This window comes from Rhinoraja longicauda, chromosome 2, assembly GCF_053455715.1.
Source record: "Rhinoraja longicauda isolate Sanriku21f chromosome 2, sRhiLon1.1, whole genome shotgun sequence".
Lineage (NCBI taxonomy): Eukaryota > Metazoa > Chordata > Chondrichthyes > Rajiformes > Arhynchobatidae > Rhinoraja > Rhinoraja longicauda.
The window spans coordinates 79,643,516-79,656,638 of NC_135954.1; the positions used below are offsets into that span (position 1 = coordinate 79,643,516).

Consider the following 13,123-nt stretch of genomic DNA (forward strand, 5'->3'; position numbering starts at 1 on the left):
TTATATCCCGTGCATATAATTTCATAATGTTGACCTTATTTCTTCCTCATCTAAATTTCCTGCCAGGATCTAGTCTTTTTGATACTTTTTTTAATAAATAATCTATAAGTCACTAGTCCAGGACCCGAGCAGAATTAACCAAACAAGTAGGAGCAGGTAGAAAAAGACAAGCCAAAGGTTACAACACATTTCACCATGATTGTGTTCTCCTGTAAGAAACAAATAAAATATCCAACAAAAAAAACATCAATTTAGGGGCCACAAAGCCTGGAATGTTACTCCCTCAGCCTTTCAGAGAGACAAGCAGATCACAAACCAATACAGGGTAGGATAAATAGTTCACACCTTTCTCCTAGGGTGGAAATGTCCATCACTAGAAGTCATAGCTATAAGGTGAGAGTGGAGGTAAGGTAAAGGAGATGTGCGGGGCAAGATTTTGCACACAAAGTAGTGGTGGCCTGGTTCGCATTGCCATGGGTGGTGATGGAGGCGGATACGATAGTGGCGTTTAAGAGGCTTTTAGATGGGCAAATAGAAGTGTAGGGAATAGGGGAATATGGATCATGTTCAGGCAGATGAAATCAGTTTAACTCAGCATCACGTTTGGCATAAACATTGTGGGCCGAAGGGCCCACTCCTGTGTGAACATGTTCTATGTTCAATGTGACACATTATTCACCCATATGTACATGGTGTGAAACACAAGAAACTACAGTTAGTATAATCTGGAGCAAGAAATAAACTGCTGGAGGAAGTCAGCAGGCCAGGCAGTACAGTATCTGTGGAGATAGAGGGATGGGCGATATTTAGGCCAAGATCCTCTCTCCTTTAAAAGTCTGCAATAAATCTACATTCTACACTGGAGCCCACATTTTTCCCCAACCCTTGGGAAAATATAGAAACTACTTCTATATTTCTATAGGTTAAGCGCATAACTTCTTTTCCCTCGTTATTTTTCTAATTGAAATAAATCGACGAGATGAGCACAATTTGAATTCTTTATTTGTCCTGCCATAATGACTTCCTCAGCAAACTCCTACAGCTATAACTTCTTGTTCGGTGCATTAAATGGACCTCATTTAAAAATCAGTTTTTACTTAATACATACCAATTGGTCATATTTTAACTTTCCTGTCTGGATGCAGTTGAAGGCACCCTTCACCTTCCAACGGTTCAGTAAACATTTTGTTACTTCCTTATTCACCATTACATTCTTTCAACGTTCATCTCTGAAACAACTCAAATTCTCTCTCATGGTTTTCTTTTCCTAATGTTCCTAATTCCCTTTGATTATGGTCTTTAGTTTCCCACTCTCATCTTCATCTAAATATCCACTGCATGACATTTGGTTCCCCAGCCCCACAAATCTGTCTCTTAGTCCAGTAAAGCCTCAAAATTGTTCTATTTGAGTCTATTTATGGTTTTTGCCCTATTTCATCTTTCCATGAGCATTACAACTGGTCTTCCAGAGCTTCATCTGAATTTAAATTATCTTAATTTATGACCCTGCATAAATATTTTATCTTTCCACCTCCTTATCCAACATTAATGCCCCTCGTGATTGTGCTTTCGCTTGGTCAGTATCTTACATTTACACAGCATCTTTAATGTAGTATAATATCTTAAAGGAATTTAACATGAGTGCTATCAGACAAAATTTCACACCGAGCTGCATTAGTTGATATCAGCAAAGATTTGTAAAAGCTTGGTTTAAAAAAAGGGTATGCCTCAAGGAACATTTTAAGTTGACATCGTTTTCAAAAATAATGTCAAGTAACATCCAGTGAGTGAAAAGCTCAATACTTGATGTCAGTCATGCCAGAATTCTGGGAAGTATCACAAGATTTATTGATCACCTGGGCAGAGGCAGAATTATCACCAGCAATTGACATGCTTTATGAAGCAATAAAGTGTTGGATTTCAATTTGAATGAACTTTTAAAGGAATTAACTGTTGGTGGATGTGATAAACAGATGGATATTGTGTATTTGGGGTTTTGAGGAAAGGTGTCCTGAAAGGAGAAGGGTGCCTTCAACTGTATGCAGATAGGAAAGTTAAAATGGGATCAATTGGTATGTATTAAGTGGAAAATGATTTTTAAACAAGATCCATTAAGTTCCCAGAATAAGAATTTATAGCTGAAGGAGATTGCCAAGGAAGTAATTATAGCTACATTAATATTGTGGCAAAATTCATCACAAAAAAAAACACTGGTTGATGGTGGAGGTGAGGCAGCTTAGATAACAAATAATAAATTGTTCCTCCATTAATGCTAGAGATTAAGTAAATGAATGGTTTTGAAAGCTTCGAGTGATTACAGATTTACAAAAAATTATACTTTGACCAGCAAATTGAAATTCTGGAGAGAATAATTGAAAGTAATGATGTAGGATATTTTGGGGACTTTCAGACCTATTGTTAAAGTGCTGCTTGAGATATCAGTTGATAAAATTAAAGCAAATACTGTGACAAAGGAGTTACTTAAATCAGATGAGAAGTGGGTTCATGACCACTGGAGCTACTGGACTCATTTTTTTTTTAAATCACATTTGATTTTTATTTATATACATTAATAACCTCTACGCAGGCAAAGATGAATAGATCTGAAAGCTGGCGAAAGAACATAGTTGAGAAAAGTAGAACATTCTCAGATACATTTTAGGATGAAAAATGAATGGCAAATCCCATTTAACAAAGACAGAGGACAATAATGTTGTTTGGCAAACATTTGCAGACAGTGCCACAAGAAGCTGAAATCAAGGCTGAAGAAATGCTTGTTGTTTATCCTCAGCAGTTGATTTTTGAAAACGATAAGTGTAAGGAAAGATGTATTTAAAATACTGATTTTGCTTTGAAAAGATATTCTTTCCATATAAAATGCACTTTGTGTATCAAAATATGAAACACGTCCATAAGTTACTGCATATATAATATTGGAGTGATTCGCCTTAACAAAAGATTTGAAAGTTGTGATTCAGCTCAATCTACTCATTAGAATACAATTACAACTATTATCATGTTGCCCGCAAAACATTCAGCCAATAGCAGAGAGACCAGTCAGCTTTCTGAATTATCTACAGACACTGATTTGAATTACCCAATCTTTTGAAAAAGTGCCAAACTTCCTAAATAATCTATTATTCTTGTCCAAACTTGCAAAATCGCACCCAAAGTACTTTACCTTGAAAATCATGAGCTCAAAAAGTTTAAAAATGAACATAGGAATTGACAAAGGAGAGAGTAAATGTTCCAAGCAAAGTTCACTCTTCCTGGGTTCTACAATTGGGGAGGGCGATGTAAGGATGGCGACCAATGGGGAGGCAAACCTCGTGTATATATTCGGAACCACAACACACCTGAATCACAGCAAGGTCTTTACGGCACTCAGCTCTGAGAGCCACTGATAGCCCGCTACAGGTAAGTTAGAGATAAACTTCAGTTTTCGGTGTTTGCCCAGGAAAGGAAATCACTTGCCTCAATCTGAAATATTTCCTGCACTTTGTTTCAGTTTTTCTCACTTTTGAATGATTCGGAGACGAGTGCACTTGGCGGAACTCGTTACTTTGCTGACTTCTGTGTGTTCTGTGTCTCCAGCAATCTTCGCCAGAATGCCTAACCTTTCACTCCCGCTGGTGGTGCTGCTGGCTGCTGTGGCCGTCTGTCTGGCCAGGGGCCCCAGTCCAACGAAGGCTGTCGACAAAGAGCCTGCAAAGGAGAAGAAATGTCCTCCCAGCCTATCCAGAGGTAAACTCGCAACTTCTCTCGTCACTTCTGACTGGTTTGCGTCGTTATCTGTCCATGGAAGCTGCTCTCTTTTCCCCGTGCCTTCGGGGTAATGTGTGCACATTTTATTTTATTATAGGATGGGCCGACGAGGTTAATTGGGTTCAGACCTACGAAGAAGGGTTGTTCAAATCCAGGAAGAGGTAATGCTGTCTTTTTAGCTAAATGCGCTCTCTAGTGTTGGCAGGAGCTACCCGTGCACCTGCACCTTTCAGACGCACCTGTACTTTCGTCCCTTTATCAGAAACATAGAAAATAGGTGCAGGAGTAGGCCATTCGGCCCTTCGAGCCTGCACCGCCATTCAATATGATCATGGCTGATCATCCAGCTCAGTAACCTGTACCTGCCTTCTCTCCATAGCCCCCTGATCCCTTTAGCCACAAGGGCCACATCTAACTCCCTCTTAAATATAGCCAATGTACTGGCCTCAACTACCTTCTGTGGCAGAGAATTCCACAGACTCACCACTCTCTGTGTGAAGAAATGTTTTCTCATCTCGGTCCTAAAAGACTTCCCCCTTATCCTTAAGCTGTGACCCCTGTCGCATCTAGCACATCAAATTCGTGTTGGATGCCATGTCAACTAAGCAAACTCTGAAATTGATAGGTGCTATGAGCCAAGAGAGCTGCATGGTTTCGGAGAATAGAGTAAACTTGGGGGAAACGGGTAAAACTTTGCAAGTGTGGGCTACAGGGATAGCAAGTCGGAGCAGGCGGCACAAAGTGTTTAAGTTTAGAGATCCAGCGTGGAAACTGGCTCCTTCAGCCCACACCGAGTCCGCGCAGACTAGTGATTCTACGTTCTACACTTTGGGAACAATTTAGAGAAGTCAATTAACCGACAACCCTGCATTCCTGTTGGAGTGTGGGAGGAAACCGAAGGGAAGCATTGGGGAATTTTCCATAGGAGGAAGAAATCGCACAAGTTCCAGAGGGAAAAAAATCCAAGGGATATTAAAGAGATATGAACATGTGGCAACTTGCAGCTAAAGTAAGACATGGAGTTCCAGTTCCAACACATTGGCCCATGTTAATGAACGAAAAATGGCAAAGGGGTAGAACACTACTTGTATGTTTTTAAAACTGTAATATGATAATTTACAAAAGTCCTATTTATTCATTGACTTGTGGACTACTTGACTGGCATTGTTCTTGCTTTAAACTGAATATTTTTCTGTTGCATTTTAGCAACCGGCCCTTAATGGTGATCCACCACTTGGAAGACTGTCAATATAGTCAAGGTGAGTGGTTTCTTTGGCAAGCAATTAATTCTCATTATTCTATTCATCAAAGTAGCAATTACAATATTTTCTTTCTGGTGTGAAAGATCCAATGGCACCTTTATCTGCAAGAGTTTGTTAAAGTGTGTGATTTCTAAATTCTTCTTTGTATCTTCTCATAACAGCCTTGAAAAAAGCATTTGCTGCGAATGAAGGCATTCAGAAAATGGCAAAAGAGGACTTTGTTATGCTTAATGTTGTGGTAAGTTGGAGGGAGGGAGGGAGGGAGGGGGGGTTGGGAAACTTTTTTAAAGTGGTGAGCAATAACAGTGCCAGTTCTGAAAACATTCAGTATACACTGGAATTTAGAAGGATGAGGGGGGATCTTATTGAAACACATAAGATAATTAGGGGATTGGACACATTAGAGGCAGGAAACATGTTCCCAATGTTGGGGGAGTCCAGAACAAGGGGCCACAGTTTAAGAATAAGGGGTAGGCCATTTAGAACGGAGATGAGGAAGAACTTTTTCAGTCAGAGAGTGGTGAAGGTGTGGAATTCTCTGTCTCAGAAGGCAGTGGAGGCCAGTTCGTTGGATGCTTTCAAGAGAGAGCTGGATAGAGCTCTTAAGGATAGCGGAGTGAGGGGGTATGGGGAGAAGGCAGGAACGGGGTACTGATTGAGAGTGATCAGCCATGATCGCATTGAATGGTGGTGCTGGCTCGAAGGGCTGAATGGCCTACTCCTGCACCTATTGTCTATTGTGTAAGTTTTAAAAAAATCTTAAATTTCTAAAGTGTCATTTTCAGTATAAGTAATAAGCCAGATTAGCTTTCTCTATTTGACAGTCGCTGTTTGATATTTGTACAATATCTTCAGGCAATGCCTTCGCTGACTAAACAACCCAGTTTCTTTCATCTACCATGGTGTCGAGCTGTGGATTAACTTTGTGACTTTTTTTAATGTACTGGCCCATAATCCTTTCTCTTTCTTTGCCAGCGACATTAGATATGGTGCAATAAGACAAAATAAATTGACTGCCAATGTAGAAATTGGTGTATTGTGATTTGACCTCTGTTTTGGCATTTGAGTTTAACATTTTCTATTTTCATTCTTTGGCATTTTGCACTGCATGAACTTGTGGTTTGAATCTACTAGGACACTTTTTAAGTTCTTAATTTTATCCTGATTTACTAAAGTGCTATGAAATATGTTGCTTCTATTTCAGTATGCATGAATTTGGTTGCCAATACTAAGACTGCTGACAGATATTGATTAACTTGTTATGTAATATCAAGGCTGTTTCATTTGAAATCTCAGGTAGACACAATGTTGGAGTAACTCAACGGGACAGGCAGCATCTCTAGAGAGAAGGAATGGGTGATGTTTTAGGTTGAGATCATACTGGCTCTCAGTTTGCAGATTTAACTAGCATACACTATCTTGTAGTGTAAATTGCTGTAACAGGATAACATGAAAATAACATATTTGGACACTCCACTCCAGGACACCCAATTTTCATTTTGCAGCTGGGTGTCCATTTGCCATTCACCCACTTACTGTCTGAGGGCAAACTCTCTACTAAAATTCCTTTTGCAGAAACCATCTTCCTCATCAAATGCCTGCGCTGATGTATATTCTGTCCTCCATGAAGTGCCAGAACCAGTCTCTTTTACGGAAATGCCAGATAGCCGGTTGAACCATGGTCCTGGCTTTGCTGCAGCGATGTAATTAAACATTAAGGAAGCTACAAAACCACTAAGAATTTAATAACATAATTAAAATTTAAGTAAACTCAAGTTTGAAATTGTACAAATTAGCCGATATTTACCTTGGGCCCTCACAGCATTTCACATCAAAACAAAGTTGAAAATTTTGGTGGTGGTAGATTAGAAATGTAGATTTTAATTTTAATTTGACTAAACATTGAAATGACCACTGTTTTATCTGTATTATTTGGCAATATTTTGGATAAAACCTTCCATAGGTTAACCTTTGCATGCAGCCATGCACACAACCATCCTGAATATGGCTTTTTAAACCAATGTCAAATTTGGCGCCTTAATTGGAAAAACTGTCTGATCCCGCTCTATTTAATGTTTGGGGAACTTTAATCATCTCTGTGTAGATGGGTACATGAATAGGAATGGTTTAGAAGGACAATTGGATTAGCTTAGATGGGGAATCTTGATCTACATGGATGAGGGGTTGAAGGGCTTGTTTCTGTGTTGTATCTCAAAGATGATTCCAAATGCTCCTTCCAGGGATGCTTGCAAAACAGTGAAAAAGTTAAAGACCTGCAGAAATTAGTTATGCTATCCAGTATCTAAACTGCAGATCAGATTGCAAGCTTTAATGCAACTCTCTTGCGAGTGTTGGTGTCCTGTTGATACTCTTTGGACCCAGTCTCCTTTGCTTGTGGGCTTCCAAGCCTTTTTAAAAGATGACTTTTGTATTATGTTGTATTTGTATTATGTTGTATATCATCATGCACATGCTCAATACACAGAATTAGGACTGAATTGTTCCTTTAAACACACTGCAGAGTTTTGTTTTGCACTTCAGTATTGCATTACTAATACAATCCAATTATGGTTGCAATTTGGTGTTATTATTGTGAACAAATATTAATTTTCATTCCAGTTTACACCAAATGACAAAAACCTACAGCTAGATGGAGAATATGTTCCCAAAATCGTCTTTGTAGGTAAGCATTGTTAAATGATTGGGTTTGATTTGTTATATGCATTTGTTGGTACTTGTCCACTGTAACTGCAAATATTGAACATTGTCTTTCTTTGAATGCAGATCCCTCTTTAACAGTGAGAGCAGATATTATAGGAATATACAGCAATCGTTTATACACCTACGAGGCTGGTGACATTGATGCCTGTAAGTCTAAAGTGCTTCAGTTAAACTAATGCAAATTTACTGTTGCAGTCTGTTAACCTTTTGTTTTCCATTATCTGCTTTTTAAAATTCTTAATGCTCACTGAGTTATGAGCACATAGAACAGTACAACAACAGGCCCTTCAGCCCACAATGTCTGCGTCGAACATGGTGTCAAGACCAAATTTTGTCTACCTGCACATAATTCGTATCGCTCCATATGCCTATCCAAAAGTCTCTTAAATATCACCATCATATCGGTCTCCACAAACACCACATTCCAGATGTGTGCGGTGGACGTGCATGCTCTCAGTCTGGTGTCTGGGAGGAAGGAAATGGGGATCACGGGATAGAATTGCTGTAGGAAAATTGATAGGATATGATAAATAACACAGCAGATCATTTAGTGGAGGTCACAGCTTCAGTGGTTCATTTTTATTTGTACTCCTGGGGAAAAAGATTGACTCTCTATACGCATGCTTCAATATTTTTCTATACTTCCATCAGGTCTCCCTGAGAAAGCATTTATTGCAGTCATGTAGATTTAAGGCAATCCTGAATTTGCCTTTACTATGAATGGGCCAAAATTAATTATTATGTTGGCATTTATGGCTTTAGTATTGTGGAAGCTGCCTGTGGGACAATGTCCAAATGGCACAGTAAAAGCATAATTGTGGGAACTCTTATTTCCCAATGTGTGCTTCCAGCAGGCAACGTTCCAGGTTGGAATCTCCTGGCCTTCTAGACATTCCCCACTGGTAAATTTAAAATATTACATTGGCATTCCTGTTTTTTGGGGTTTTTTGTTGTTGTATATCTGGACTATTAGTAATTCATTTCTTGAATTGAATAACAAATTCAAATTTGTTTAAAAGCCCACTTTTATTGAGTTTCAAAGCACACTTTTCATTAGATTGAATCTCTTGTGTTATTGAAGCTACTAACATTTAACAGGATAAGTAAGAAATTCAAACTATGGCTGCAAATAATCGATCAATAAACTTTTTTAAATCAACCTTGCTAGAACAAATATTACTCTCTTAGATATTGCAGTGGAAGAATGGAACTAATACCAGAAAGAAGAAAATTATATATCTGGGTGTAAGGTGTTAAGGCTCAGGCTACATTGCAGTTCTCTCGGCAAACCAGTGCTATGCACTGGGCAGACAAATATTACCTGCAGCATAATACACCATGATTCTGATTTGTCCTTCTAAAGTTAAATGGAAAGACAATTTAAATTGCTAGACCTAAAGTTGCAATGTAAGATTCATTAATTTGAAAGATCAGATTTGCTTCCAGGAATCAACTATTATAAAATTCACTGCAATTTTAGCTCATCCCTCACTGAAACTATATTGGCCTGGAATTCCCCAGTGAATGCCTCCAGATAGAGTGCAAACGGGGACCTATTTCAGACTTCTGTAGCTACTCGGGCTGGTGCAGAAGCTGGCACCGAGTGAAATTCAAACAAGTGCACTTTTCTGCTATCTTTCTCATTTGTCCAGGGATTTTTGCAAGTTGCTGAAGTAATGGACCAGGTTCATCTGGCCTTTTAGCTTGCATCAGCATTGCTCTATCCATTTGAATAGGATCACTCTCAAATTTTTTTTAAATTCGTTTTGCATTGTTAATAGTATACTGTCCTCTTCAACATTATTTCTACTGTTTTTAAATTGTGAACATTTGAAAATGCTCAGCATGAGCAATCAAGGCCATCACAGTGGTCCTGGACATGGAATGTAAGGTTGCACTTGAAAAACTGGTCACCATTTGTGATTTGCTTTTGCCTCTGTGTCCACACTGGCAAAGCCTTCGAAGGCTAGCATGGATATGGGCACATGCAGGTGGGAGTGCAAAGAATTGGCAAGTTCCCGTTTGACCCCTTGTGGTGCACCTCTTACTGGCCCGATAATTATCTCGCTGCTCTGTACTCTCCAGGGTGCAATATTTGCACAGTGTTTTGCTTTACCTATGTAAGGAAATGTGTGAATCAATCTATGATATACCAGAGAAGTATACATTAGAAGAGAACTAGATAGGGTACATAATTCGTTCTTTGCGATTCTGTTCCTACACTGTACATCTGCCTAGCTGTTCCCTGTGTGAAGCTTGCTAGACTTTCTAGGACAATCTGGAGATGCTTGTAGACCAAACCAGGGAAAAATAACATTCATTTTTCTGCAGGAATCCATGACCTAGATATGTTTTTGCCACTTTTTTAGTTGTCAACTACTTCTGGTCATAGAACATTTTTCCATGTTCACTTATTTAAATTCCTGAGCTGCTAGTGTAGGATTTGAATACATGTCCTCGGTTTAAAGAGCAAAATAAATTTGGATGATGACAAACTGAAATACAAAATGTTCAGCAATTAAGGCAGTTATCAGTTAAAAAATAAACTAATGACATGAAATATCAACTTTTTATTGGTTTACTGGCCTCTGCCTACTTGTTCAGTAAATAACCCAAAGCTTGCATATCCTTTTAGTGCTAAAGTTTCAGTCTGAATAGTGCAAAGGGTTAATTGCCATTCTGTAAGTTGTGCATTTCTAATTATGAATTTGATTACACAATATTAATGTCTTGAACATTAAATTTTCCCACATCACATGGCTTTTGTGTCAAAGACCAAATATCAAGTACTCTAGCAGTTTGGCAGCAACAAGTACTGTTTTGCGTTAACAAACCTGCACCCAGATTTTCCACTGAATCTTTTATACCACATGAGTTACCTTTGGATTTGTATTGATATCAGTGGCATATGGGTTGTTAAAAATATGAACTTTGTATCTTTTCAGTAATAAGAAGCTATAATTGATTGTTATCTATGCAATAAAGAGTCACTCTAGTGTCCGAGCTAAAATTGTTTTTTTTCTTCTTTGTTTAGTGAAGACAAACATGGAGAAAGCCAAAATGCTGTTGAAGCAGGAATTGTAAGAAATTGAAAGTCATTTAAGAACCTTTAAGCTTTAATTTCATTATCTGTTCACACGTAACCACAACCAGCTCATTGTGGAGACTCGGTGTATGTACTTGTCCCAATGAGGCATTGATGTGTGTAGAAAAGGTGTAAATAATGTACACTCAATATTGGGTACTTTAACATCAAGGAAAGTCATTTTATTAAATCTTTTGATACCATTCTGTATGTGGAGTTTCTAAATATGCATTCATCCAATTAGATTAAAATACAAATAATTGCATTTCTTAAGTGATATTCACAACCCTTTTATGTACAATAAAACATTTTTGAAAATTTACCATTGTTTGATATGTTAAACTGAAGCATTTAACTCTTTAGATTGTGTTGGTAAGTAAAGGTTCAGGAACTAGGACTTTCATAATTAAGAATGCATGCAAGGTCATTGCATTTTAAAAAAATAATCTTACTTGAAAGCATTTCCTGGTCTTAAATCTGAATTTCTTTTTGAAAATTCATAATTCACACAAACCTAATCTCAAAGTCAAAATTTCATATACTTCATCCCTCATGAAATACTTAAAGAACACTTAGAATTCAGCTTCAATCTTAGTGAACTAACACCTAAAGAGGCTATGTATAGGAAAGAACTGCAGAAACTAGTTTTAAGATAAACAGTGCAAGAGTCACTCAGCGGGTCAGGCAGCATGTCGGGAAAGGATGGGTGATGTTTCAGGTTGGTACCCTTCAGATTGAAGACCAGTTACTCTAGCCCTTTGTCTACCTACAGATGCTGCTGCCTCAGCCTGTCTGCAGAACTCTATACTGATCAGAATAAATCTGTTGTAACTATTTGCAATATATATTAATGAGTTGGAGGATGGAATTAGAAGTAACACTAGCAAGTTTTCAGACGACACAGCTGGGTGGCAGTGTGAACTGTGAAGAGGATGTTAGGAGGTTGCAGGGTGACTTGGACAGGTTGAGTGAGTGGGTAGATGCAGTATAATGTAGATAAATGTGAGGTTATCCACTTTGGCAGCAAAAAAACAAGGAGGCAGATTAGGTAAAGGGGAAGTGCAACGAGACCTTGTACCCCAGTCATTGAAAGTAAGAGTGCAGGTACCGCAGGAAGTGAAGAAAGCTAATGGCATGTTGGCCTTCATAACGAGAGGATTTGAGCAAAGAGATCCTTCTGCATTTCTATAGGGCCATGATGAGACCACATCTGGAGTATTGTGTGCAGTTTTGATCTCCTACTTTGAGGAAGGATGTGCTTACTATTGAGGCAGTGCAGTGTAGGTTTACCAGGCTAATCCCTGGGATGGAGGGACTGTCATACGAGGAAAGACTGGGCTTGTATTCACTGGAGTTTAGAAAGATCAGTGGGGATCTTATAGAGACGAATAAAATTTAAAAGGACTGGACAAGCTCGATGCAGGAAAAATGTTCCTAATGTTGGGGGAATCCAGAAACACGGGCTACAGTCTAAGAAGAAAGTGGAGGCCATTTAAAACTGAGGCGAGAAGAGACTTTTTCACCCAGAGAGTTGTGGAATTCTCTGCCACAGAGGGCAGTGGAGGCCAATTCACTGGATGAATTTAAAAGAGAGTTAGAGAGAGCTCTTGGGGCTAGTGGAATCAAGGGAGATGGGGAGAAGGCAGGCACAGGTTACTGATTGTGGAGGATCAGCCATGATCACAATGAATGGCAATGCTGGCTTGAAGGGCCAAATGGCCTCCTCCTGCACCTATTTTCTATGATTCTGTGACTTTGCAACAACAAAGAAAGGTTCCACAGGAAAATGACAGGCCATTGCAGTTGGAAGGGAAGAATTATACTCAGCATAACATAGTTTCAAAGACTAAGGATATGGATTAGGCACCCGGTAATGAGCAAGCCTGAGGTTTATCCTATTGCTTTGTGTGAAGATTAAAGTAATGGGGAAACTTGTGTTGAACACTGGCCTCTGGAGAGCAGGTTCTATGGATTAGGACAGAGAATAAGCATTCACTACAAAATTCAAGATTTGGGAGTTGCTGTGTTCAAGTTGCAAACAAAAAAAGCAGCTCCTATTGAAACAGTACACCTCATGTTGTTCAAATCACATCTGATGATGGCTGGTATTGTTGGAATGTGGCAGATATCCAAACATTGCTCAGGGTACTTTGACAAAGCATTCATGTTTGGTGAATTAGGTTTCCCTGTGAGCTGACTGGATTTATTGTCTCACAATAAACCAGTAGCATTATACGTAAGCTGCTGGAGAAGTATTAAACAGATGGCTGAACTGCAAAAGGGTGTTACG

The 13,123-nt window shown here is 38.9% G+C and overlaps 1 protein-coding gene across 1 annotated transcript; it reads left to right on the forward strand.

The window, feature by feature from the left end:
- Nucleotides 1-3,364: 3,364 nt before the first annotated feature.
- Nucleotides 3,365-11,128, forward strand: LOC144610221 (anterior gradient protein 3-like). The gene is made up of 8 exons (XM_078428815.1): nucleotides 3,365-3,417; nucleotides 3,595-3,744; nucleotides 3,863-3,926; nucleotides 4,972-5,024; nucleotides 5,189-5,265; nucleotides 7,647-7,710; nucleotides 7,812-7,895; nucleotides 10,783-11,128. The coding sequence occupies exons 2-8, from the start codon at nucleotides 3,609-3,611 to the stop codon at nucleotides 10,830-10,832; spliced, it is 528 nt and encodes a 175-aa protein (XP_078284941.1). The 5' UTR covers nucleotides 3,365-3,417; nucleotides 3,595-3,608; the 3' UTR covers nucleotides 10,833-11,128.
- Nucleotides 11,129-13,123: the final 1,995 nt, after the last annotated feature.

What these genes read in the sequence shown, in the direction of transcription:
- LOC144610221 (XM_078428815.1), top strand. Translation starts at nt 3,609, where the DNA reads ATGCCTAACCTTTCACTCCCGCTGGTGGTGCTGCTGGCTGCTGTGGCC. An exon ending in AGACTGTCAATATAGTCAAG is followed by an intron (nt 5,025 to 5,188) that starts GTGAGTGGTTTC and finishes TTCTCATAACAG; the next exon opens with CCTTGAAAAAAGCATTTGCT. An exon ending in TCCCAAAATCGTCTTTGTAG is followed by an intron (nt 7,711 to 7,811) that starts GTAAGCATTGTT and finishes CTTTGAATGCAG; the next exon opens with ATCCCTCTTTAACAGTGAGA.